The 27,933-nt window shown below is 41.4% G+C and overlaps 1 protein-coding gene across 7 annotated transcripts in view; it reads right to left on the bottom strand.

Moving 5' to 3' along the window:
• LOC126470165 (cAMP-regulated phosphoprotein 21) overlaps positions 1–27,933 on the bottom strand; it is a 1,039,480-nt gene that overhangs the window by 331,408 nt on the left and 680,139 nt on the right. For all 7 annotated transcript variants that reach the window (XM_050097798.1, XM_050097794.1, XM_050097797.1 and 4 more), the window contains one exon: positions 5,704–5,959. In XM_050097798.1, the coding sequence (XP_049953755.1) occupies positions 5,704–5,959 (256 nt within the window). The remainder of the gene's footprint in view (positions 1–5,703; positions 5,960–27,933) is intronic.

A 27,933-nucleotide genomic window follows, 5' to 3' on the forward strand; every position in this document is an offset into this window, starting at 1 on the left:
AGCTGCCTCCTGAGGTGTGTAAGTCTTGGGGATGTGGTGACTGCTGTATTGCTTCATGAGACTACAACTGGTTGTGATGGTGCACCTTCTCCCTGCCATACATGTGTGACATCCCTGACGCTCAGTGATTGTCTCCAGAGTCCCTGCGGTAACATTTGAATGTGTTTCCATACAGTAGATCAGAGATGTGGAGTGTATCCTTGTTGTCACCCATGAATGGTGAGAGCAGGTGCAGGAGGGTGTACAGTTGTCTGATATGGATTACTTCAGCAATGATGTGACCATTGACTGGTATTGTCCTGTAACTGTTAAGCAATAAGGTTACTGCTGCCTACATTGACATATCTCCGATGGCATTTGATATTTGCTGTTTTTATGTGTGAACTATTCTTCCTATGTCTCCATTAGATGCTATGTGAAATGATGCTGCTGTGATCTCCGATACGTCAGATTCTGCATATGTTTCGGATGCAAATCGGAGGCCACTGTCCATTATTACAGTGCTAATATTTTTGTCCGGCCACAGAGTGTTGCCTCTGTGATAGTGGGAGTCATATTAACCATGTAAAGGTAATTCAACAATGTATCCACCACTACGAGCCACATCAAATTTAGGAAAGGCATAGTGAAGTCCATGTGCATCCTATCTTGTGGGTCATGGTGCAAAGTTTTGTGGCGAAGGTACTTGATGTTCAGCATACCTCTTATATTCATATGCCAGATGCTTGATGGCACTGTTGATCTGCAGCTTATACATATGTGAGTATGTTCTTCATGTGTGTCATTCCCTTAGTAGCCCTGATGTAGAACAAGCAACATTTGACACCTCCATGAGTGTAAAATCATTACATGGAATATGTTGCAATCTGCAGGCAGTAGTATAACTTCATCAACAACAAAAAGGAAATCATTCAAGTGAAAGGTTGTCTGCAGTGGGGAAGTTGTAGGGGCTGATTACTTTGGAAGCCAGTCTGGATGCTGAGGGCCATAATTGCAGGCACTGTGCTGTTCACTCTGATAGCCGTTTGTGTGGCCTGAATGTTGCCAGAAAAGGCTTATGATTAGTGATTAGGTGGAAGGGTGCTCCATAGAGACATTTGTGGAATTCAGTAATGCTGTACAAGGTGGCTAAGCCTCTCATTATATCCAGGAATAATGCCTCTTTGTATGTGTTAGCATTTTTAAGCATATTATTTTGCCTGCAGAACACCTTCAGTATTATTTTTAGACAGTACTTGCCCTATGCAATATGATAATGCATTGACTGCCGAGATCAGTGGTCAGCCAGGTTGATATGGTGGTGGGTATAAGGCAGGTTGGAGATATTCCTTCAGTTTTTTGTTGATTGTCACAGACCAGTCTCCATCCGAATTGTGCACTCTTCTTCTATAGTTGATGTAGGGGTTAGGCACTGCTAATTGCATGTGGATTAAATTTAACATAATGCTTTGTTTTTCCCATGAAAAATTGTAACTGTGTTACATTCTTGGATGTTCTCAGACTGTTGGTGGTTTCTAAAAGATCTTCCAAAGGATGGATGCCATTTTTGTTCAGTATGTGACCCAACATTTCAGTTCTATCAGGAAGAATTTGCTTTTGCTTAAGTTGCAGCTCTGCACAGCTGCCTACACTTTTTTGAACAAGATGTGTAGGTTTGGCATGTATTCCTGTTGATTAGCTCCTGTGATGTCCAAATAGGTTATGTATGACAGTATGTCTCTCATCAATTTTTCTAAATGTCATGGAGCAGCACTAGTGCACTACTGATGCTGCATTGCAAGTACCGAAACTGGTGGAGAGTGAATGCTGTTTCAACCACAGCTACCATCTGAGACTTCTCCTAAGAGTATCTGCAGGTATGAATCTGTGAGGTCAATCTCTGAGATGAACTGGATGGCAGAAAGCTTCTTTGGTGTGTGGAGTGAAATAAATGTCAATAACTGCTTGTGAATCAACTGTTACTTTGAAGTCAGTGGAAAGATTCAGTTTCACATTTTATTTTTATATGATCACTGGTGGTGTTTCCCATAGACTGGAAGGGATTTGTCTAAGAATGCCCTGCTGCTATAATCAGTCCATGTCAGCTTTAACTGCCTATTTTAATGTGGATGGAATAAACTGAGCACAAAAGAAAAGGGGGACAGCTGATGGCTTTAAAGTGATGTGGTTAGTTGCTCAGCCTGGTCTGGGTGAAAATTCATTACACAGTGTCTCTAGCAATTAGGATGGAATTGTGGCCTAAATGAGGTTTACTGTATTAGTGATAATAATCCAAAAAGCTGAAAAGGTATTTTTTTTTTAATCCACAAATATTGTCTACCACTAGGAACCTTTTAGACCTTCATGATTAGTTTTTTCTACTTCAGTAAATTATGCAGCACTTACATAATCATTCACTTACATCACTAGTCTCCTTTTCAAAAGATGGCATGTTTTGCCTGGTATTCCATTTAATTTTGTTTGTTCGATCCTGTTACTGCAATCTGAGTAATGGTTTCCAACAAAATATTGATTATAAAGTAACTTCTCACATTTAAATCTACATTTTTTTCATTTTTAAACTGTAGTGTTGGGTCTTAATTCTATTTAATATATTTATGCTTAAAATTTCTGCCAGTGGTTAATAAGTAGAGCTGTTTATAGATTAGTATTTAGTTTTGTTCTACAACTTGAGTTGATAGTTGGATTTTTAATGCTTTAAGACTGATGTATTCTCCACAATTTATTCATTGTAAAACCATTCTTGCTATTTGATCAGATATTACCCAATATCTACAATGTGACTTAATTTCATTATTTTAACTAACTTCTTCACTATTTATTGTATTATATTATACTATTCATAGCTCATGAAGATGGTTGCTGAGACCTAAATAGCCAGCAGCTTAGCCCAAATATTGGATACATCAAGTTATGTCTCTTGATGAACTAAAAAGGATAGATGATCTTCAGATTAAAGTTTACAGCACAATACATTTCATGACATGGCTAACTTGTCTCGAGTATGAAAAGCATGCATCTTTTTCGAATTTTGTACCAGGTGCTTATAATTAAACTGATGGTGTTCCAAGTGCTGCAGTGTGAGCTGTATACATTGCAGGACCCTCAAACATCATATGAATGTTCATTAATCAGTGTGCTCATGGAGTATGCTGGGAAAAAAAATCATTCCACTTTCTGCCACCAGGTGAAAATATGGTGCTGTAAGCTGACAGAATGTGAAATGTTTCCTGTTTTGATGTCAGTATGCTCATTGTTGCATCGTAATGCATATTGATTACTTTTGTGAAGTGACTGTTGGTGCAAAAGGGTTAAGAAGGTTTGAAGTTTTCCATACAAAATGCAATGGCTATTAGATGGAAGACTGTGCACTGCTGGTAATGTTGTTTTATCAGAACAACAGCAACAGCAGCTCTGCATTGTGATAATATCACTCACAGAAACAGCTGCGAAGAGGCCGATGTAAATAAATGTGCTAAAGAATATGATCAAGAAATTTGAAAAACAGGTGAATAAACTGGTGCACCAGAGAGAGGGAAGTGGTCAATTCCCATCAAGTTGTTAATGAAGTTGCTATAGCTATAGTTGAATGTGCAGTACATCCCCCAAATTCTGCAACTTATGTTTGAACTGTGTCACGGGAATTGTCTCTCCCCTGATCAACAATTAAAAAGATTTTGCAGTGCAGTTTACACTTGTATCCTTACAATATTCAGACTGCGCACCAAATGAAGCCACAAGATAGGCTACAATGCCTTTGTTTCCTTGTGTGGATGGACAAGGCGCATCTTACTCTGCACAGTGATGAGAATGTACAGAACTGTCCCATATGGGGGTCTACTCTATCCCATGTTGTGCAGGAACATCCACTGCACTCAGCTTATGTGACTGTGTGGTGTGTCTTTAGAAGCTCCTTCATTCCTGGTCAATTTTTCTTTGGGGAGATGACACCTCAAGGCTTGTTACGTGTACAGAAACATGTGCACATTATGAAGACCTCCTTGTGCAACATAATTCCAGCTTTGCAAGAATGAAACTGTGTCCACACTACTATTTGCATCCAAGATGAGGTGACACTACATGTCACTTGTCAGGTGAAATATTTGCTTCAAGAAACCTTCGGTACTGACCTATTGTCTCTAGACAACTTCAAGATATGTGACCTTCCAGATCTCCTGATGTAAATCCAAGTGACTTCTGGTTGTGGTGATATCTGAAAGACTGTGTCTATCAGAGTTGTATCTGGACTCTCCCTGATTTCAAGGACAGCATACAATGACATTACACTGGATATGCTGCAAGCAACTATTGATCATGGTGTGTTACAGATGCTTCATGTTGCTGAGTCAGGTGAGCATGTGAATACATGTTGTACTACTGTTATCATGTGTTTGATTGTTACTCCCCTTTTCCTGCATCCGAACCACATTCTGACTGCTTACAGTAACATATTCTCACCTAATAGCAAAACGTGGAACAATTATTATTTTTTTCAGTATATTCCATGAGTGCATCACCTGGTGGGGAAATGTGGGACAATTATTTTTTCAATATATTCCACAAGTGCACCAATTGATGAACATACCTGTGATGTTTCAGCATTTGCAATGTATATGGCCCACACTGCAGTACGCGATACTCTGTCAGTTTAACTATAACCACCCAGTATACATTGATAGAATGAGGAATACAGAACCTTAGTAAAACATGTGAGTGACACTATATATTTAAGCCAAAGGCCAAAACAAAAATGGATATAACATGTTTAGACTTGGCTGAAAGTTCATGACATTGTAGCCTGTATATTTTACATTCTCAAAAACATCTAAAAAACCTGCTGCTAAGAAAGAGCAGCCACCTAGAATTGTATCAATTATTTTTTGATTTTCTTGTCAGCAGAAAATCTATTAAGCATTCAAAGCTCTGTGACTATACAGTGCATGAAACTGATGAGCGTGAACCAACATATAAAGAGTTTGCGTAAGTTCAACTACAACAAATCAAAGTTAGTTACAGCAGTAAGATAAACTTGCAAAATACTACACCTTCTTAACTTACTGGTCTACCACAATCCAGGAGAAGTTTTGAGTCTGTCATATTTTAAATTTTCCTCATGTTACATCTACCTACCTTAATGCATTAGAGTAGTAAAATGTTATCGGTGACAAATAATGATGAATCGTAACATACGAAGTTTTTGTTATATTCAAGGAAGTAGCAATCTTTCTTTGAATTTATAGTAAATAATGCAGAAATGTGGAAAGTGAAGAACTACTACTCACTGCTCTGGTTAAAATTCAGAGATATAAAGCATGGTAAAATTAAAGATAAAATTGGCATGCTTTGTTATAAAGATTCAAACATGCTATCAGTGTGTTTTCATACTAACTGGTACAATTTTTTGTGAACATGCCAAGTTTTACAGTATTAAAACATGGACTTGAAGAAAAAATAAATTAATATAATTTTAAGAAACTTTAATGAGCATTTGTAGAAAAGGTTATAACCCTTGGCTAATGTAATAGATGTCGAGACTTCACACTAATACCCACGAACTGCAGCTGTATTGTAGCATATGAGCATGAATAGCAGTTAAAAACCTCTAAGGAAATCGAGTTTAAGGTGAATGCAGAAAGCAACCATATGAAACTGTGAACCTACATGTTAAACTGTACTAGTAACAACTGTAACAGTGGTACTTACCTTCATGCTGTTACAATCTTCAAATGAGTTGGAATCCCTCTTTAGGATTGACCTTCTTGGTTCCTCAGGGAAAAGTAAGTCCTCACGTAAATGTTCTCGGAATTTCATCTCAGGAACTCTGGTACTTTTGGTTTTATTGACAATTACACTGCATCCTGTAGGGTCTACATTATGTTCCATCCCAAAATAAGCAGCAACTCTGTGTACAAGCATTCTCTGATAGGATGACATGGGTGGAAATTTATGATGTGTGCGCCTGAAAAGAAATTGTTTAAAAATCACAATTTGTGGTATGATATATTTTACCCAGAAACTTAAACTAGAGTATTTGTTTCTGATCAACACTGTGAACCAAATGAGTGGAACTACCAAGGTGGCATTGTGTTTCACATGCCTCATTGAACTGAATAGTTCACTGTCACTGACCTGTAATTTGAATTTTTTGAGCCAATATCAACAGTGGAATTATAACAGATATTAGCAGTGCATCAAACTTGCCAGTCATCACTGTTAGGTGATTTTGATAGGCCGTGCATTTGGTTGTTGTTAATCTAGAGAGAGGTAAATATTTGACCCAAATGACTCTTAAGTAGTTATATAAATGCACTGCAGAGGTTGCGTTATCTACCACCTTTCTAGATCAGTTGCTATCATATAGACTCCTTACAATGGATCTGAGTTGTTATTTTTTGGAAAGATTTAGACTTATCATAGTACCTACAATTGACAATTATGATATTGGTCTTGGACTTTCCAGGACAGAGATCAGGAAATGTATTTGGAGTTGGTCACAATGGACTGGCCGCTTTCAAGTACAGTGTATTTGTGTGTGTAATGTGAGTTAGTACTTAAAATAATGAACCATAAACACAGCTATGCTTAAGTTTTTGTAAGTTCAAGGACAGTACTGTCAAGAGCAGAAACTGTTGTATCAGAAGCAGTTACAGTTGTTATAGTGGTAACACCAAACAAGATGCAGCTCTTGCTAGTACCAAACACATAAGCATCATATCCAGTTCTGCTGAATTTCACTGTGTTCAACGAGACTACAGGGGATTGGCTGGATGTAATACTTTGTGGACATAATCAGCCCACCATCTATTAAACCTCAATCAATTTTATTTGATTCCACAGGGAAGGTTTATTTTACATGAACCCCCATAACTTTAAAGCAAATTGATTTGGCACGTTCCATGATACCTCAACCAATTTCATTTGGTTCCACAGCAAAGGTTTACTTTTCATGAACCTCCATAACTACAAAAGAATTTGACATGGCACTTTCCATGATATCTTCCACAGATTAGATTGTGCTGCCTGATAAAATAAGGACAAGCAATATCAGCTTTCAGGAAATTGCTACACAGCTGAGGTTTGTTAGATCATACCATGATATTAATTTTGACCACATGATTTCAGGACTAATTTATTGACTCATGATGATGTGTTATGCCCAAACTGGATATAATCATCTGAGGTTAAAGAAAGTGACAAATGTTTTCTGCACATTGACGCACACTTGGAGGGACACACTGGCAAAATGCTCACCGTGCGTTGATTATTGATGTATCACAATTAGATTATGCTGCAATCTTTCATCATAGTAATATAAAGTTAGCATTCATAAAACCAGTCAAACTAAATACTGCTGTGTTAGAATATGTACTGAAGCAATGCCTTCACACAGACCAATCTTCTTTTTTGGAAGCAATGGAATACACACACACACACACACACACACACACACACACACACACACACACACACACACACACACACACAAGGTCTGCTAGAAAAGTATTCCACCTTTTTTTGTGTGAACATGTGATGGATTTGAATGTAGTGCTCTTACATGAGCCAACCTTGAACCTTTGTGTGCATGCAGAAATTTTTTCCCGCCTGTCGATAGTGTCAGTTGCAGCCATGCAGCAGTTGAGTGAGGCAGTGTGTGGTGCTCACGTCAGTTTTTCATTGCAAGGGAAATCACAGAATGACTGGAGCAGTGCTGCTGCATCAAAGTCTGCCGGAAAGTGAGTGACAGCCATGTAGAAACCATTCAGAAGATTCAGATGGCTTTTGCTGATGATGCTATGAGCATCACACAGATTAAGGAGTGATACAACCAGTTTAAAGACAGCTGCACATCATACAAGAGCAAGCCACTCTCCAGTCAGCCATCAGTACACCAGAATGACCAGGTCATTGCCAAAGCAAACACTGTGGTAAAGTGGGACCATATTGTGAATCTCAGAGAAATTGTAGAAGATGTGGGCATCAGCACTTGGAAACCAAATCCCAGTCATCACAATGAATGATCAAAGAAGGCCCACAAAGTCTGCATCAATGTCAAAGTGACGCTGACTGCTTTGTTTGATTCCCGCAGTGTACCATGAGTACGCACCACAGGGTCAAAGAGTACTCCAGGGATGCCCTCCATTGTCTACATGTAGCTGTGCATTGCAAGAGACTGGACTTGTGGTCAACAGGAAATTGGCACCTCCATAATGACAATGCTCCAGCACATTCATCACACTTGATTAAGACATTTTTGGCGAGAAACAAGATTTCTGTGCTTCAGCAGGTTCCTTACTCTCCTGATTTGGCCACCTGAAACTTCTGGCTGTTCCCCAAACTCAAGAGGCTACTGAGAGGAACATGACTTCAGACAAGAAAGGACATTATGCCAGCAATGACAGCTGAGCTAAACTCCATTCCAAAAGAGGCTTTCTCGGCACGCTTCCACCAATGGCAGCACCAGTGGGAGAAGTGTGTGGAGCTGCAAGGGAACTACTTTCCAGGTGACTAGGTGTCCAATGCTCCAGGTAAACCAGTTTTTTTCCCCTGTCAAAGAGCAGATAATTTTCTAACAGACCTTGTATGTACTACATCTCTTAAAGCACTGGATCATTTTCAACCAAACTTGATACATATTTTTAAAGAACCACTGTGCAGGTAAGGACCACCTACCTGTCAAAGGAGTGAGGCTGGGGGTGAAAAAGAATAGCTCACCATGCAAAAATAGGCAGAATATATTCATTCAGTGTTTGAGAATGAGAGCACATAGTGACTTGCAACCAACTTTATACATAATTTCAAAACGTTATGAGATTGTTCTTGCCGATGCCTCCCTCAAAATCATGAAAGGAAAAAACTTCATTGCTTACTATAGTTTTGCTGTTCATGCAGGAAAACTCCTGCATCATGCATGATGTTTTAGTTTATTAATTCCTTACTGTTAATTCTATTCACAACATGTTTTCTAGACAGTATCCACATATACCATGGGTGTACTTGGAAAATTTTATCACTGTATGATGCATAGTTCAGGAGATACGACATCATAAACATTGAGCTGTGTGAAAATGATACTGCGGGGCAAAATTTGCTAGAGATACATGGGAAATATGTTGAATTATTTGATATGTGTATGAGGGTAAAGCCACAGGTAAAAAGTGATAAGTGATTTCTAAACTCCTGGATTTGATTTCAGTGTAACTTGGTAATCATATTACTTACTATCTGAAAAGAAATGCTGTGAGTATAAGAACCAGAAAACTCCTATTGGGGTCAGAATGATAACCTGGAGAGAGAATGAGGTAGAAGGAGATGGACAGACAGACAGACAGGGGGAAAGAGGAGATAAAGAGAGAGGGGGAAGGAGGCAATGGACAGAGAGAGGGGGAAGGAGGAGATGGGCAGGGTGAGGGGGATGGAGGAGGTGGACAGAAAGGGGGAGGAAGATACAAAATGATAGAAGACTGGAATACATGCATGCCCTGGCAAGGCCAGGTACTTAACTAGTACTAAATAAATGATAGATACAAATACATATAAACTGGAATTGTGGTCACCATATTAAAAAAATACATACTTTAACAGCACATGTTAATGTTACTGTCTACTTCAATACAGCTGATATTTCTATAGAGTTTTGATCTGCAACTAGCAAGGATTTCTCTAAAGTATTGATCTTTACATGGTGTGAAAACTTTAGACATAAAATAAAACTATTTGTGTTAGTGTTATTTTGCACTGTGTTAATGTTATTCATCTCAGTGCAACTATTTATTACATATACTGTCAATTATTGCTATGATAATGTTGTTTATAGTTTGTTTTCTAGGTTACTGTAAATGTTCACAAAAGAAAATGACCCTGTTTGTCAGCTGAGAGGATACATGAAACATGTTGGTAATTTCTACAACTTACTTTTGTTGTTGGTTGTTGTGATTAAACCACGAAAACAGACTCAGACGTGCTGCAGATATTGTCAGGAACAGTGTTCGGAGTTGTTCATGATGACCTGATTACTTTCAAGGACATTTCATTTTAATGTGTGCTTTATTTTATGTTACACATCATTTGCCATGACTTTTAGGCTGTATGCAGGTAGTTTAACTTCCCTTAATTAACGAAGTAATATCTTCAATGATGGTCTACTTTCTGAGTTAATTATTCTAAAACTGTTGTTGTGAACAAGTTTGAGACAGAGAAATTCTGTTTGCTCATCTCAGAATCAGCTGGTCTACCAGTATCAATTAAAACAAATAAGAAATAACTCAGATAAAGTTATTTGATCCTCATGATACCTCCTAATGTGTAAGCACATGGCTACCTGTATAATCATTCAGCGTATTTATCTGTTAGTTAAATTTCTAACTTCATAATAACTTCTCCAAAACAGAAGTAATAGAACATAACAATTACAACAATGGACCAGAGCTCAACATTAAGGAAAGTGCTGAGTGTCAAATAAGGATGTAGCACTGTCTACAATAAATGCAATTAAAGAAGGAAGAAACAAGAAAGTACCAGGTCCAGACAATATATACAAGGAGTGTCTTAAAGACTCCCTTGACAGCAGGGAGAAACTATGGAAGGGCCTGAACAAGGGCCTTCAGGTAGGAATTTTCCCTGTCTTTGAAACAGAAACAATAAAGATCCCATACAAAGGGAAAGGAGACAGGGCATCCCCAAATTCATCTATAGGGATGGCACTAGAAAACAATTCTCTCAGAATAGTAAAAAAAAGTACTTAACAAAAGACTACTGTAGTAACACGATTCACGTTTCCGTCGCACTTCACCTAGTGTAGACCGGGAACTGTCTGCTAGACCTGCCCAATGTCCACTGATTGGGGCCGGCCCATGCTGCCGGAGTTGTTCTTGTTGTTGTTGTCATTATGCCGGCAGAGGTTGTGTCCAAATTCTCGCGTGCCCTCTGGTGGACGGGACTCTGCTTGCAGCAACTACCGTCTGTGACGCGCCTTGCCAATGTGCACCTCCCGCGATATTTCTGGTGGCTACAGCACTCCTCCTCCTTTGGGGGGTGCAGCCACTGTGATCCATTGCGTCGGAAGGTGGAGCGTCGGGCCGGAGTGATGACCTCCACCTCCATTGGATGGCCGGAGTCGAGGGGATCTGCCAACCCTCGAGCCGGACCCTTCGAATATGGCTGGAAGTGACCCACATGAAGAGGCCCCCGTCGTCCCACAACTGGAGCCTGGGACAGAACGGGCGACAAGCTGTCGAACGCCGGATCCTGTTCCACCTCAGGAGGGTCAAGACCCAGTGGCAGGGACGAAGGGGAAGGGACGACCCCCGGTGAACCAGCCTCCTGAGAAACCGGGCCTGCTAGGGGGGCCGGCTCTCGCTGTGGCATCTCGAATGATGGTGATGCCGGTGCTGGAGCTACTAGAGGCTGCCAAGGCTGAGAACCATCGCAGTGCGGCAGAGTCACAGCGAGGAGAGGAGGTAACGTCCCCTGTGAAACCAACACAGGTGCCGGCAATGGGGAAGCCGGTGTCCGAGAGGTCGGAGGGTGGGTGCCCGAACGTGGACGTAGCTGATTTTGGTGACGACGTACCACCCGGTCCCCCGCCTGCAAGGTATAGAGCCGGTGGCCATGTCGGCGCAGGACCACCGCCGGTATCCAACGTGGATTGCGACCAAACCCACGGGCCGAAACTGACGTACCCAGTGGAAAGCCAAGCACTCCGTTTTGTGAAGACTGGCGAGGACCAGGCCGGAGGAGGTGCAGCAGAGTCCGAGGTTGACGCCCATGGAGGAGCTCTGCGGGGCTGCGTTCTCCTATTGGTGTGGTCCGGTATGCCGTCAAGAAAAACGTCAATGCTTCCTCAGCAGGAAATTCGTGCACATACTTTTTCATCTGCGTCTTAAATGTGCGCACCATGCGCTCAGCTTCCCCATTCGATTGTGGATGGAAGGGGGAGAGCAAACGTGCCGAATACCGAAGCGCCTACAAAAATCCTGGAAGGTCTGCGAAATAAACTGCGGTCCATTGTCTGAGACCAGGGTGATTGGCAGACCTTCCACAGAAAAGATTTTTGATAGTGCCTGGATTGCAACTTCTGAAGTGGTTGAGGAGCAGCGAACCACATATGGGAATCGGGAATAAGCATCAATGACAATGAGCCAAAAGCCATTGAGAAATGGGTCCGCAAAATCGATGTGAACACGTTCCCATGCTTGGGTTGCCGGCGGTCATGAAGAGAACGCTGCCTGGGAGATGCTTGTTGGCTCACACACTGGGAACAGGCAGCCACCAAGTGCTCAATTTCTCTGTCAATACCGGGCAAGTACACATGCCTGCGAGCCAAGGTTTTAGTACGGGAAACACCCCAGTGCCCCGCATGTAATAACGTGAGGACCTCCCTTCGTAAACCTGCAGGAACAACCACGCGAGGAGCTGTATCATTGGTAGCCAGAAGGAGAACTCCTTCCAAGACCAAGAGGCGGTCTCGTAGAAGAAAATAATTATGAAGAGGGTCCGAGGCCCGGCCCGGAGGGCGGGAAGACCACCACTGCTGAATGAGGCGAACTACTTGCCGGAGAACCGGGTCAGCCGCCGCTTCCCTGGCGACTCGAGAACTAGTGATCGGGAAGCCATCACCCGCTTGGCGGGACGCCACATCCAAATGAAAACACATAATCTCCTCTCGATCGAATGTAGGATCCGGGCCCACCGGAAGACGGAAAAGAGCGTCGGCGTTGGCATGCTGTCCTGTAGGGCGAAAATGAATGTCATAATGGTACTTAGAGAGGAACAAGGCCCAGCGCTGTAGTCTGTGGGCCGCCCTATCCGGAATCTGAGAGGCGGGGCCAAATAACGATATTAACGGCTTATGGTCAGTGATTAACTGAAACTTCGTGCCACACAAGAAAGGGTGAAACTTGGTAACAGCGTAAACAATGGCCAAAGCCTCCTTTTCCACCTGGGAGTAATGGGCCTGCATGGGACTAAGCATTTTAGACGCAAACGCCGGTGGTTGCTCGGAACCATCTACGTTGCGATGGGCCAGGACCGCCCCCACCCCATACTGCGAAGCGTCTGTAGCCAGGACCAACGGCTTACGGGGATCAAAAGTAGCCAAACAAGGGGCTGACGTGATGAGGCCCTTCAACGAGGTGAACGCTTGCTCGCATGCAGGCGACCAATCAAAAGGAACACCCTTGTGCAGAAGGCAGTACAGGGGGTGGGCTATAGTGGAAGCCCTGGGAATGAACCGGTGGTAATAGGCTATCTTGCCTAAAAAAGCTTGTAACTCTTTCAGCGAAGCAGGCCGAGGAAGGTTGACGATACCTTGGACCAAACTTCCTAGTGGCTGGATGCCGTGCCGAGATATGGTGTAGCCCACATACTCAATGGACGGTTGGAAGAAGGTTGACTTATGCAGGTTGCAACGCAAGCCCACAGACCTGAATTTGAGAAAGAGGGTGCGAAGGTTGTGCAAGTATTCATTCGTGCTGCAGCCTGTGGCAATTATGTCATCCAGGTAATTAATACAATGAGGGATTGTCGACGTGACATGCTCAAGATAACGCTGGAATATCGCCGGGGCACTGGATATTCCAAAGGCCAACCGCTGGTATTGGTAAAGGCCAAACGGAGTGTTGACGACCGCCAGCCGTTTGGAGTCCTCATCAAGTGGTATCTAACAATAAGCCTCCGACAGATCGATTTTCGAAAAATATTGGCCTCCCGCCACAGCGGAGAACAATTCATCAGCATGAGACAAAGGATAGGTGTCCACCACCAATTGTGAATTAATGGTGGCCTTGAAATCGCCACAAAGACGTAATTTTCCCGAGGGCTTCCTTACAATAACGAGGGGCGAAGCCCACTAACTGGAAGAAATGGGAAGAACGACCCCTAGGGCTGTCAGCCGGTCTAGCTCTTCCTTTACTTGAGGGCGGAGAGCCATGGGGATCTGCCTCGCGCGTAGAAAACGCGAGCGAGCCGAAGCCTTCAACGTTAAGTGAGCTTCAAAATCTGAAACACGCCCCAGGCCCTCCTCAAAAATATCTGGAAAGTCTGAGATCAAAGATTCCAATGATTGATAGGGAACGTCTTTGGAGACCAACTGTATGGTGTCAGCGATAGAAAAACCGAAAGCTTGAAAGGCATCCAGGCCAAAAAGGTTAGTGGAGCTCGCATCACTGACAACAATAAAAGTAATAGGCCGAGTGACTGATTTGTAAGTCACGTCGGTAGTGAATTGACCCAACAGGGGAATGAACTGTTTATCATAACCGCGTAGACGCCGGTAAACTGGCGTCAATGGGGGCGATCCAAGGTCGGAATAAGTTTGTGCATTCAACAACGAAACTGCCGCGCCCGTATCTACTTGCAGGTGTAGCCGGCGCGACCGAACCGACACCTCGATAAGAGTTTGCGTGCCGATGTGTCAGGAGCCTGGCCCGATGAAACTTCCTGAATGTCAACGTCCATGTCCGCTGTACCTGCTTCCTTCGATTCTGTTGAGGCTGAGTGGCAAACTTTAGCAATGTGACCTTTCTTATTACATTTGCGACAGACGGCCCAACGCTGGGGGCACTCTGACCGATCATGATGTATATAGCACGACGCACAGGACGGCAACAGGGGCCGGAGGCCGGAATTTTGTTTCCGCGCCGTGCGGGAGCGGCCGTAACGGCCGGACTGTACCGCTCGCACGTCGTCTACCCCAGACACAGTGGACGCGGCCGCGGCGCCCTGAACCGCCGCGATGTCGCACAATGCTTCCAAATGTTGACCTCCTGCGTGAGAGACTTCATACGATTGAGCAATGGACAGGACTTCCTCGAGGGAAGGGTCTTCTAACTGCAGGGCCCGTTGCTGGACCTCCCTATCAGGGTCCGAACGAACAATGACGTCACGTACCATAACGTGGGCATACGACTCTCGCGACTGCTCCGTGACAAAATGACACTTGCGACTAAGACTGTGCAGGGTAGCTGCCCACGCCCGGTAGGACTGATGGGGCTGTTTCTTGCATTGATAGAACTCGACCCTAGCCGCCACAACATGCGTGCGGCGGCGATAATATGAAGACAGCAAGGAACACAATGCGTCAAAAGACAAGGACGAGGGTTCCTGCAACGGCGCTAGCTGCCGCAAAACGTGATACAGCGAGGGAGATATCCAAGAGAAGAAGAGATCATGACATACCTCCGCATCGGCAACATGAAACGCCTGGAAATGCTGCCGAAGGCGATGTTCATATGCGTCCCAATCCTCCGCCGTCTCGTCATACGGGGGAAAGGGAGGAGGGAACTGCGCCGGAGCAGACGGCGTGGAGAGCAACGCCGGGAGCACTTGTTTCATGGTGACCATGAGCTCCGTCTGCTGCGCAACCAAAACCCGCACCAAATCCTCCATGCCGTGGAGAAGCTACGAAACCGGAACAACGACGCAATATGCGAAAGAACGACCCTACTCGTTGCCAATTGTGTAGTAACACGATTCACGTTTCCGTCGCACTTCACCTAGTGTAGACCGGGAACTGTCTGCTAGACCTGCCCGATGTCCACTGACTGGGGCCAGCCCGTGCTGCCGGAGTTGTTGTTGTTGTTGTTGTTGTTGTTGTTATGCCGGCAGAGGTCGCGTCCGAATTCTCGCGTGCCCTCTGGTGGACGGGACTCTACTTGCAGCAACTACCGTCCATGACGCGCCGTGCCAATGTGCGCCTCCCGCGATCTTTCTGGTGGCTACAGCAACTACTCAATGAAGTCAAGGGGCCGGCTGCTGTGACCGAGGGGTTCTAGGCACATCAGTATGGAACTGCCCTGCTGCTACGGTTGCAGGTTCGAATCCTGCCTCGGGCATGGCTGCGTGTGATGTCCTTAGGATAGTTAGTTTTAAATAGGTCTACGTCTAGGGGACTGATGATCTCAGATGTTAAGTCCCATAGTGCTCAGAGCCATTTGAACCATTTTTGAAGTCAAGGGAAACATCCTGGAATGCCAGTTTGGCTTTACAAAGGGCAGGAGCACATTACAGACAGTGAAATACTTAATGGACCAGATATAAGAAACACTGAGACACCAAAGAGGAAAGTACTAGCAGTCTTCATAAATCACAGGAAAGTGTCCAACTCAGTAAATAAACAAAAACTAATGGAGAAACTGAAAAGCAGAAAAGGATACCCACAAATGAGAACAATCAAGACACATCTTCAACCAAATCTGATCAAAACACAATAATGTTAAAAGTCTCAGAGAAAATTATACAGATGAATGAAGTTCTCCAAGGAGATCCTAAAAGTCCAGTACTGTTCAACATCTATACAGCAGATGTGACAAACATAAGAGAGGAAGACTTAAAAGCATAAATGTTTATATATGTAGACAATACGGTGATAGGATCAGTAGTAACAGAGGTTGTACAGGGTGCACTGCAAAGACTAGAAACTTGGACAAAAGAAACTGACCTAAAAGTAAAGCAAGAGAAGACAGTTCAATTGTCTTCCAGGAAGGGAGGAAGAACATCACTCAAAGACAGTGTGCCTCTGTACAATGAAATGCTACAAATAGTAGGGGAATATAAACACATGGGAATTACAGAAAAATGTTGCAGTATCCATATTCAAGAAAGAGCAGCAGCCATCAAAGACTCATTCAATATCTTGAACATAACCAAACTATCAACAAGCACAGAGATGACACAGTTCAAAGCAGCACTGATGCTAGTCATAAAGTATGGAACAGAGATTATGTGGGAAAATCTTAAGTTCAGCAACATGAAAAGAACAGAAGAAAGACAAGATGATTTCATGAAATATCTGTCATAACCACAAGCGCCAGAATGAAGATGAAGAATGCAAGAAAAGAGAAGGCAGTGAAATGACGTTGGCCAATGGTGTGCTGATTAGAACTACGCCACGACATGAGTTGCACCTGCAAGAAGTGAATATAAGTGCTGCTCCTGCCAGCCTTGGCCACAAATTAGTGGAATGTATTCATGGAGCATAGCACAGCCCAGCAGAGAGTGCTACAACAACTGTTAGTAGTTATCTACAAACTGTATGACAGACTTGCAGGAACATTGTATATAGCCAAGGACTCTGAATTATATTGCATGTCGCCCCTTGCTTGCGACAACATTTTGTACATTCACTAGTAGCAAGTAACAGATGCACTAGTCAAAAATGTAAATTTTATTTAATTTCAATAAATTGAGTGACTCAACATTATAAAATATTAATCTGTTTACTGTTCCTGAAGAGATTACTGGCTGGACTGAGCAGCACAGCAGGCTCTGTTGCTACTCCAGAGCCCATATAAGTGAGGACAATTTTCTTTGGAAGAAGCCAGGAAATAAAGGCTAGAAAAAATCTAGAATCAAAATAAAAAGTATCAGTAAGTTAGCTGCAATGCTGAGGTTGGCTCAGTTTTTTCTCCTTATTGTCTTCAGTTTAATAGCATGATAGAACTGTATGGAAATAAAGCAACTGCCCAGGTCCTAGTAAATGCACTAGCTTATCTTCATCATCAGAATCTGGGGAATGAGATGATAGTGCTGAAATGTAACAGAGCTTCCTAAATATCTTTGCAGAATGCACAAGTATTTCATTGGCATTTTGAACATCAATATACCTCTCAAGACTAGAAAAATCAAGCAAGTAACAGATGCACCAGACTGTCACAAAATTCAAATTATAGTGCTACAAGGAATGAGATATAAAGTAAAAAAAATCATTTTGAATTATTTACAGTGGAAAATAACAATCTCCATTCCCAAGAAACCAGTAAAGCTGGCACAGAATTTTCAGATGAAAGAAATATCACAAATCTAACACTGAAGTTCATGTACATCTACATGGATACTCTGCAAATCACACTTAAGTGCTGGCAGACGATTCATTGAACCATCTTCACAATAATTCTCAATTATTTCACTCTTGAACAGAATGTAGAAAACACAAATACCTATATCCTTTAGTGAAAGCTCTGATTTTCCATATTTTAATATGATGATCATTTCTCCCCATGTAGGTGAGCATCAAGAAAACATTTTCGCATTCAGAGGAGAAAGTTGGTGATTGAAATATTGTGAGAAGATACCACCACAATGAGGAATGTCTTTGTTTTAATGATGTCCACCCCGAATCCCATATCATGTCTTTGACACTCTCTCATCTACTTCTTGATAATACCAAACACACTGCTGCTATTTGAACTTTCTTGAAGTGCTCTGTTAATCCTGTCCAGTAAGGATTCCACACTGTGCAGCAGTGCTCCTCAAGATGACAGACAAGTGTGGCATGGGAAGTATCTTTAGCAGATATGATGCATCTTCTAAGTGTTGTACCAATAAATTGCAGTCTTTTGTTCACCTTCCCCACAACATTTTCTATGTGTTCTCTCCAATTTTTGTTTGTAATTGTAATTTCTAGATATTAATTTGAATTTACAGCCGTCAGATTTGACTGACTTATCATGCAACTGAAGTTTGACAGATTCCTTTTAGCTCTCATGTGGATGACCTCACACTTTTCATTATTTAGTGTCAAGTGTCAATTTTTGCACCATCTTTTCTAAATCATTTTGCAATTTGATTTTATCTTCTGATGACTTCAATAGATGATAAGCAACAGCATCATCAGCAAATAACCTAATATGGCTGCTCAGATTGTCTCCTAAATCATGTGTATAGGTAAGGAATAGCAAAGGGCCTATAACACTGCCCTGGGACCTGCCTGAAATAACTTCTGTTTTACTTGATGACTTTCCATCAATTAATATGGACTGTGACCTCTCTGACAGAAAATTAAAATCCAGTCACATAACTGAGACAATATTCCATAAGCAAGCTATTTGATTACAAACCACTTGTGAGGTACTTGTACAGTTTCAAAAGCCTTCTGGAAATCTAGATATAGAGAATTTATTTGAAATACCTTATCAATAGCACTAAACAGTTCATGTGAGTAAAGAGATAGCTGTGTTTCACAATAATTATATTTTCTAAATCCGTGTTGACTATGTATCAACAGATTGTTCTCTTCGAGGAAATTCATAATGTTTGAACATAATATACATTTCAAAATCCTGCCACTTATCAATGATAATGATATGGGCCTGTAATTTAATGCATTACTCCTATTGTCTTTCTTGAATATTGGTGTGACCTATGCAACTTTCCAGTCTTTATGTATGAATCTTCCATCAAGCAAGTGGTTGTGTATGACTGGTAAGTATGGAGCTACTGCATCGGCTCACTCTGAAAAGAACCTAACTGATGTACAGTTTGGGCCAGAAGACTTGCTTTTATTAAGTGATTTAAGTTGCTTCACTAATTCTTGGATATCTGCTTCTGCTTTACTAATGTTGGCAGCTGATCTTGATTCAAATTCTGGAATATTAGTTTGTCTTCTTTGGTGAAGGAATTTTAGAGGGCTGTGTTCAGTAACACTACTTTACTAGCACTATCATTGATATTATTTCCATTGCCACTGTGCAGAGAAGGGATTGATATTTTGGAACTGTGACTTATTAAACCGATAATTTGGTAATTTTCACACGTCAGCACCTGATATCTTTGGAATTGGAATCATTATATTCTTCTTGAAGTCTGAGGGTTTTTCACCTGTCTCATACATCTTGCTCATCAGATGGAATAGTTTTGTCATGACAGGCTCTCCCAAGGCTATCAGTAGTTCTATTGGAATATTATCTACCTGGGGCCTTGTTTTGACTTAGGTCTTACAGTGCTCTGTCAAATTCTTCACACAATATCAGATCTCCCATCTCATTTTCATCTATGTCCTCTTCCATTTCCATAATATTGGCCTCAAGTACATCTTCCTTGTATAGACCCTCTATATAGGGTGTTACAAAAAGGTATGGCCAAACTTTCAGGAAACATTCCTCAAACACAAATAAAGAAAATATATGTGTACATGTGTCCGGAAACGCTTTATTTCCATGCTAGAGCTCATTTTAGTTTCGTCAGTATGTTCTTCCACCTATGCTCAATGGAGCAAGTTATCATGATTTCATACTGGATACTCTACCTGTGCTGCTAGAACATGTGCCTTTACAAGTACGTCACAACATGTGGTTGATGCACGATGGAGCTCCTGCACATTTCAGTCGAAGTGTTCGTACGCTTCTCAACAACACATTCGATGACCGATGGATTGGTAGAGGCGGACCAATTCCATGGCCTCCATGCTCTCCTGACCTCAACCCTCTTGACTTTCATTTATAGGGGCATTTGAAAGCTCTTGTCTATGCAACCCCAGTACCAAATGTAGAGATTCTTCGTGCTTGTATTGTGGACGGCTGTGATACAATACGCCATTCTCCAGGACTGCATCAGCGCATCAGGGATTCCATGCGATGTGGATGCATGTATCCTCGCTAACGGAGGACATTTTGAACATTTCCTGTAACAAAGTGTTTGAAGTCACACTGGTACGTTCTGTTGCTGTGTGTTTCCATTCCATGATTAATGTGATTTGAAGAGAAGTAATAAAATGAGCTCTAACATGGAAAGAAAGTGTTTCCGGACACATGTCCACATAACATATTTTCTTTCTTTGTGTGTGAGGAATGTTTCCTGAAAGTTTGGCTGTACCTTTTTGTAACACCCCGTGTACCCAGTCCACCTTTCTGCCTTCCCTTCTTTGCTCAGGATTGGTTTTCCATCTGAGTTGTTGATATTCATACAGGTGGTTCATTTTTCTCCAAATGTCTGTTTAATTTTACTGTAGGCAGCATCTATCTTCCTCCTAGTGATATATGGTTCTCAATCCTTATATTTGTTGTCTATCCATTCCTGTTTAGCCATATTGCACTTCCTGCCAATCTCATTTTGTAAAGCTTTGTATTCCCTTTCTCCTGTTTCATTTACTGAATTTTTATATTTTTCTCCTTTCATCAATTAAATTCAGTATCTCTTGTTTTGCCCAAGGATTTCATCTAGTCATCATCTTTTTACCTATTTGATCCTGTGCTACCTTTACTATTTCATCTCTCAAAGCTACTCATTCTTATTCTACTGTAATCCTTTCCCCTGTAATTGTCAATTGTTTCCTAATGCTCCCTCTAAAACTCTCTACAACCTATGGTTCTTTCGGTTTATCCACATCCCATGTCCTTAATTTCCTACCTTTATGCAGTTTCCTACTACTGAATTCCAGTCCCTCTAACTGTTAAATTTTCATCTCACTTAACTATCTGAATAATTTCTTTTATCTCATCATATGTTTCTTCAATCTCTTCATCATCTGCGGAACTTGTTGGCATATAAACTTGTTCAATTATGGTGGGTGTGGGCTCCATGTTTATCTTGAGTACAATAATGTGTTCACTTTGCTGTTCATAATAGTTTATCTACAATCCTATTTTTTTATTCGTTATTCAACCTCCTCCTGCATTACCACTATTTGATCTTGTATTTCTAACCCTGTATTCACCTGACCAGAAGTCCTGTTCCTCCTGCCACTGAAATTCAGTAACTTCTCCTATTTTTAGCTTTAACCTGTCCATTTGCCTTTTTAAATTTTCTAACCAACTTTCCTGATTAAGGGCTCTGGCATTCCACCCTCCAATCCATAGAATGCCAGTTTTATTTCTTCTGACAATGACATCCTCCTGAGTAGTCCCCACATGGAGATCCGAATGGGGAACTATTTGTTTTTCAGGAATGTTGTAGCCATTTCCAAGAAAAAGCAAAAATAAATTACACATATGAAGGTAAAAAAGGAACACTTGACTCTCATTACCAACTGTTTCTAACTAAAGTAAAGTTTCAACTGAGAGACTCAAACCGAGAATGAGTTGAAACCCATAAAATGACTCAGAATTTCTTAAGTAAAACTCTGGCATTTACCTTGTAAATACACATAACAAAAATCAATTCATGTAGCTAGATGTTATGGATACTCTCATGGAAGCTTCCTGAATGTATTGGCAAGCTTTTGAGTAAATCCAAACATAAATGGCAGAATGACACATGTGGCAAGGCAATAGAACACTAAATCATAGCCTGTTAAAAATGGAATTGCCACAAGACAACTCAAAAATAGCATGAGCTCACCTAAATTAAGAAAAGTACTTCAAAGGTCATCAGATCTGAAAACTGACATTATGATCAAGACAGAATGGCAAATATGAAACAAGATTTCTAGAAACCCTTCTGCAGAATCTCTAAAAAGTATTCAGATTATCAGTCACCCAGCCTATGTTTTTAGCATCTTAAAGGGCATTTGGAAACAAATACTGGAAAAAAAGAAGAGTGTAAACTTCTAGAAAATTAATTCAAAGGTCTTTTAAACTGAGAATCACCTTAAGATCAACTCCCTGTACAAAATTCATACCAGCTCCATATTCAGAATGTGTGACATTAGAAGAAATTAAGCAAATAACTGAAGAAAGGTGCCACATGAGAATATGGTATAATAGCAAAAATGTAAAAATTAAGTGGCAGTAATGCCACTCAGAAAATTCACATATCCTCACAGATACAGACACCAGATAAAAATACCAAGTGTCTGGAAAAATGACTAATCCACCACTTGCATGTAAAGGGGACAAAACATACATCAGTAACTACAGAGGACTATAAACCTGAAGCACAAACTGATCATTTAATTGAAGGAGATCAGGCAGAATTAGGGAAAGGCAGATCCTGTGCAGCACAAATTCTCAATCTCAAAACACCTTACAAATATGCAAAGGTCGACCGTTGGTGATCACCTGTGAAAGTTTCTGAACATTAGACTCATAAAGTATGAAACTTGCTTGTAATTGATAACAGAGTGTAGTTTTAGATTATTTTTGTTTTAGTGTTTTTTGAACTTGCATAAATAAATGAAACCCATGAAGCCTTCAATAAAGCACATGACTCAATAGAGGGAACAAACACTGATCCACATGCTAGAAGAATTCAAAGCATAAAAAAAGAAAAAAAACTAACTTGTGTATGCAAAATGTATAAATCTTCTGATATGAGAGTGGGAGTCTGATAGAGAGCTAGACTAGTCACCTTTCCTCTTACTGTTCAATTTTGCATTGAAAAAAAGTGCTCAGGACATAAGAGGAATTGAAGGGATTAACTGCAGGCAGACAAGACACACACACACACACACACACCTACACGATTACATTGTGCCAGTTGAGTAGTACACTGTGTTGGGACTGGAGATCTCCAGCTTCATTGAGGTCAGAAGTTGTGTTGGATGGAGTGGGTGAGGGGAGAAAGGTAGTGAGGAGTGGAACAAAGAGTTGGAGAACGTTGGCTAATGGCTTGTAGGGAGGCAGGAGGTGCATGGACTAGGAATGTCAGGGGGAAAGGCTTCCCAAAATCCATAAAACTGACAATCCTAGATTGCCCAATGTAGGAACTTACTATGATTCCACTGAAAGAAACTCTGCTCTTATGGATCAACCCCTCCAGCCAATTTCCCGCAGTCTATCCTCTCATATTAAAGCTGTATCGCTGTATGTCACTGTTGATTCCACCTCCTGTACACCAACATCCCCTATGCCCATGTCTTGTTACTATCAATCTCTATCTCTCCCAACATCCTTCCGACTGCAAACTCAACATTTCAGACCCTATCTAATTAGTAACATCTTCACACACAACTACTTGTCCTTTGAGTGGACGATATAGAAAAAAATCGCAGTGCCAGGATGGAATCAGACCACAGCCATAATCAGGCACAGGCTATGTGACGATAGGCCACACTTGCCAATGCCGGGTCAGCCTGCAATGAGTATTACACCCCGATTATGACAGCAGAGTCACCACCTTGTTCCAGACTATTTAGCATGGCACATTAACACCACCATTACCATGAAATTGCCACAGAGAAGTAGTATTTAAATGCAGCTGAGCCAGCTGATCAATGGTTGAATAGTTGGACAGTTAAGTGATTCGAGCCTGTTCAGCACCCGACGATGACATGTATACATCTACCACTGCCAAGACATGTACTACTGCCTGCCAGCCAAAGCACCAGAGTGCCAGGGCAGACCCGCACTTTGCCACTGTCCCAGGAGTACAAGGTGATGGTCCAGCCATCTCTGTCTTCACCAAGCTATTAACTGAAGACAACTATTTCCTAGTCCCTGTATGGTGATGCAGCTGGACGTCTTCAGGGTACCTGCCTCTGTTCACAGCCCCACATCGCAGAAACTGATAAGAGGTGATCTTCCAAATCTGTCAACACAGTGCTGGCGTACCAGAGGTGAAATCTCAGCACTCTGCCTCCTGAGCAGTGAGTGCACACCGCTTGCTGCACACCAGCACCTGCTTCCATAGTGGTGGATACTGCAAGCGAACATCAGACTGTGCCAGAAAATAGGGCACACTCAAGAGACTCTCTAATCGGAATAGATTAATAAACAACTGTTATATAATCACTACTGGTTTGTATGCAAGTTCCTCACATGTCACACATATCTCCAAAACTAGCTACAGACCCTATAACACCCACTGAGGACTCTGGCACATCCTGACGAGCAAGAACTATTCATACACCCTTTCCACATCATTAGATTACACAGGGTATGAATTTTAAAGTAGACTCTGACTGTTTTTGAGAATACATTATATTTTTCATCAATAGCAAGAGTGTTGTGTGCATCTTTCTAACCTGTATTTCACAATTACGTTTTGAATTCCTCAGTTAAGAGGAAATTTTATGACTGTTTATTTATGTAATGCACTCAGATACAGCATTAAACATCAGCAATAGACAATGACAATCTGCAAAATGAATAACTATATGACTCACACTATGACTGCACAATTGCAATGTGTCTATAAAAACATCATAGCACTGCTGTCGGTTCTCATTACACTTGATATAAATTGTACTAGGGGAGTTTAATTACAGTATATGTACTGGCAAAGACTTAAGTATTGCTTCAGAATAGCTTGCTTTAATAATGTAAATTAAAATCTCTAATCCAAATTACCTCATACTATATAGAAGTTAAGAAATTTGTTAATATATGAAGTTGCTTTATCAATAGCTCAAAATGATCAGATGGAGACCTGTACATTGTGACTATTATTATAAACCTCACTTGAATTGATACTTCCATAGTACAAGCTCAAATTGCAAATTTAAGGGTACGAATGTTTCTATATTTGTGTTATATATTTGTGCCCCTTCATAATGTAAATGGTAACTTCAGGTTTCTCTGTACCTAACCTGCATTAAATTGATACTAGATTGTATACATTCATACTCAAAATTTTATTTCAGTGGTCAAATGTGGTTTAGATGCACATTTTCATCTACATGGTTCCTAGGCTGCATTGCATCTAAACATAACAGAAGTCCATTGTATTTAATTTTCTAAGTTTTTAATATTTTAGCACAATAAGTTTACTTCAACTTCCTTTTCATTTTCACATATTTCAGGCTCCTAACTCCTAGTTACACTCACTTGATTCATCACTGGTAGCCAAAATCTGAGTTTACCCTGATAACAGGTTGAACACACATTGAAAATACTGGTATGGCAAAAGCATCATGATTAGGAGCCCCATGCAGTGCTGAATCAAGCTCCTCTATCACACAACAATGATGGGATACTGGATCCCGGCTGGCACTGGACATGTCGTCTGCAAAATGCTCTGCTATTACTTGGGCCACATTTGAAGGTGTTGCCTGTATACACACTTCCTTCAGTAAGGTGTACTAATGATTTCCTGAAATCCTTCTGCTGTCTGCCCATATTTATGTAATGTCAGAGAAAAGAGTGATACGATCAAAGGCCCCTTGCCAGGACCTCTTCTCGATTTCTTTAATAGTTTGACTTCACAATGCAATGTGAAGGCTGTAATATTCTCTGCACTTGGTTGGCATTATAATGTCTGCAGGGCTCCAGAATACTTTTCACTTCACCAGGGAACATGCTGCCTTTTTAAATGATCTGTAGCCATTAGAGTGAATGAATGAGTGACCTGGCAGATTGTATTTGTTATGTGATCCACTCACTCCCAGACTCTGTCTCACTGTTCACATGCATCCACTTCTCTGTGAAGTGTCTTGTAAGCCCTGCTGAGCATCCATTCAACTGTTTCCTCAGATACACTGTTCAATCAACTAGATGTATCCATGAACAGCAGTTTCAGAGGAATGCAAGTCGTCAACCATTTTCCACTGAGCAGTATTTTTGAGGTTCGGAAGGTATATATCTACACCCATATCCATACTCCACAAACCACTGTGAGGTGCATGGCAGTGAGTTCTTCCCACTGTACCAATTGTAAGGGCTTTTTCCTGTCCCATTAACATAAGAAATGTGGGAAGAATGATTGCTGAAACATCTCTGTATGTCCTGTAATTAGTCTAATATCTTCCTTGTAATATCTGTGCAATATTTCTAGATTTTTTGGGACAGTTTGCATCCATCTTTAAGCGTCTGCTGGTTCAAAAATTTTTTTGCATCTATATGACACTCTCCCATGACTCAAACAAGCCTCTGACGATTCATGCCATCCTTCTATGTATACTTTGAATATATCCTTTTAGTCCTGTTTTGTATGGGTCCCACACACTTCAGCAATATTCTAGGATGGTTTGCATGATTGCATTAAATGCGTTCGAGTCACTGCAAAGGAGGAACATCTGGGAGAGTTGTACAGTGCATTCCATGTGAGACTATTTCACTCTTCATCTTTGGTGACATTTTGGATACATCCAGGGAATGTATCACTACTTTACATGAAATGTGTAGTGGTACTTGCAAGTTGGTAGCCATGAGAAGAGTCAAGATGTGGTACAGTCCATTAAAGAAGACAGATACGCCACTTTTGCCATTCTTCCTTCAGAGGATATCCTTTCTGTGTTGGCTGCAATCCTGTCAGATTCATTACTAAGAGTTTCTTCTGAATATAACCACAGGAACAATCCTTCTATGGAGTTATTTCCCCCCAGGTGTTTCTTGAATTCTTTAATGTTCTACTGAAGTATGGAATCCACTTTATCCATGTCTCTTGTATCTTCTCTCTTCTTATTTGAAGACTGTGTGATGTGTAAGAGGGAAAGAGAAACATTTGGTATATCAGATTGATTACCAATTCCATGACTTTACAGACAGGTCCTCATTAATCACACTGAAAGCAAGAAGAATGTGATAGTTTCTGTTTTGAGTTCTGATCTTATATTCAATATTCATCATTTGATAGTGAAGTTGGTGAAGCTTTTTGTATACTATTTGCTGTCTGCTTTGATGATTTGGTTGAGCTTCTTCTTCTTCTTTTTTTTGGGGGGGGGGGGGGGAAGGGGAGCAGGGGGGGAGGGGGGCACTTTCAAGCACAAGTGCTTGCACTAGTGTTGTTCCTACAGGGTGTTTCAAAAATGACCAGTATATTTGAAACGGCAATAAAAACTAAAAAAGCAGCGATAGAAATACACAGTTTGTTGCAATATGCTTGGAACAACAGTACATTTTCAGGCAGACAAACTTTCGAAATTACAGTAGTTACAATTTTCAACAACAGATGGCGCTGCGGTCTGGGAAACTCTATAGTACGATATTTTCCACATATCCACCATGCGTAGCAATAATATGGCGTAGTCTCTGAATGAAATTACCCGAAACCTTTGACAACGTGTCTGGCGGAATGGCTTCACATGCAGATGAGATGTACTGCTTCAGCTGTTCAATTGCTTCTGGATTCTGGCGGTACACCTGGTCTTTCAAGTGTCCCCACAGAAAGAAGTCACAGGGGTTCATGTCTGGCGAATAGGGAGGCCAATCCACGCCGCCTCCTGTATGTTTCGGATAGCCCAAAGCAATCACACGATCATCGAAATATTCATTCAGGAAATTAAAGACGTCGGCCGTGCGATGTGGCCGGGCACCATCTTGCATAAACCACGAGGTGTTCGCAGTGTCGTCTAAGGCATTTTGTACCGCCACAAATTCACGAAGAATGTCCAGGTAGCGTGATGCA

Source organism: Schistocerca serialis, chromosome 3 (genome assembly GCF_023864345.2).
Source record: "Schistocerca serialis cubense isolate TAMUIC-IGC-003099 chromosome 3, iqSchSeri2.2, whole genome shotgun sequence".
NCBI lineage: Eukaryota > Metazoa > Arthropoda > Insecta > Orthoptera > Acrididae > Schistocerca > Schistocerca serialis.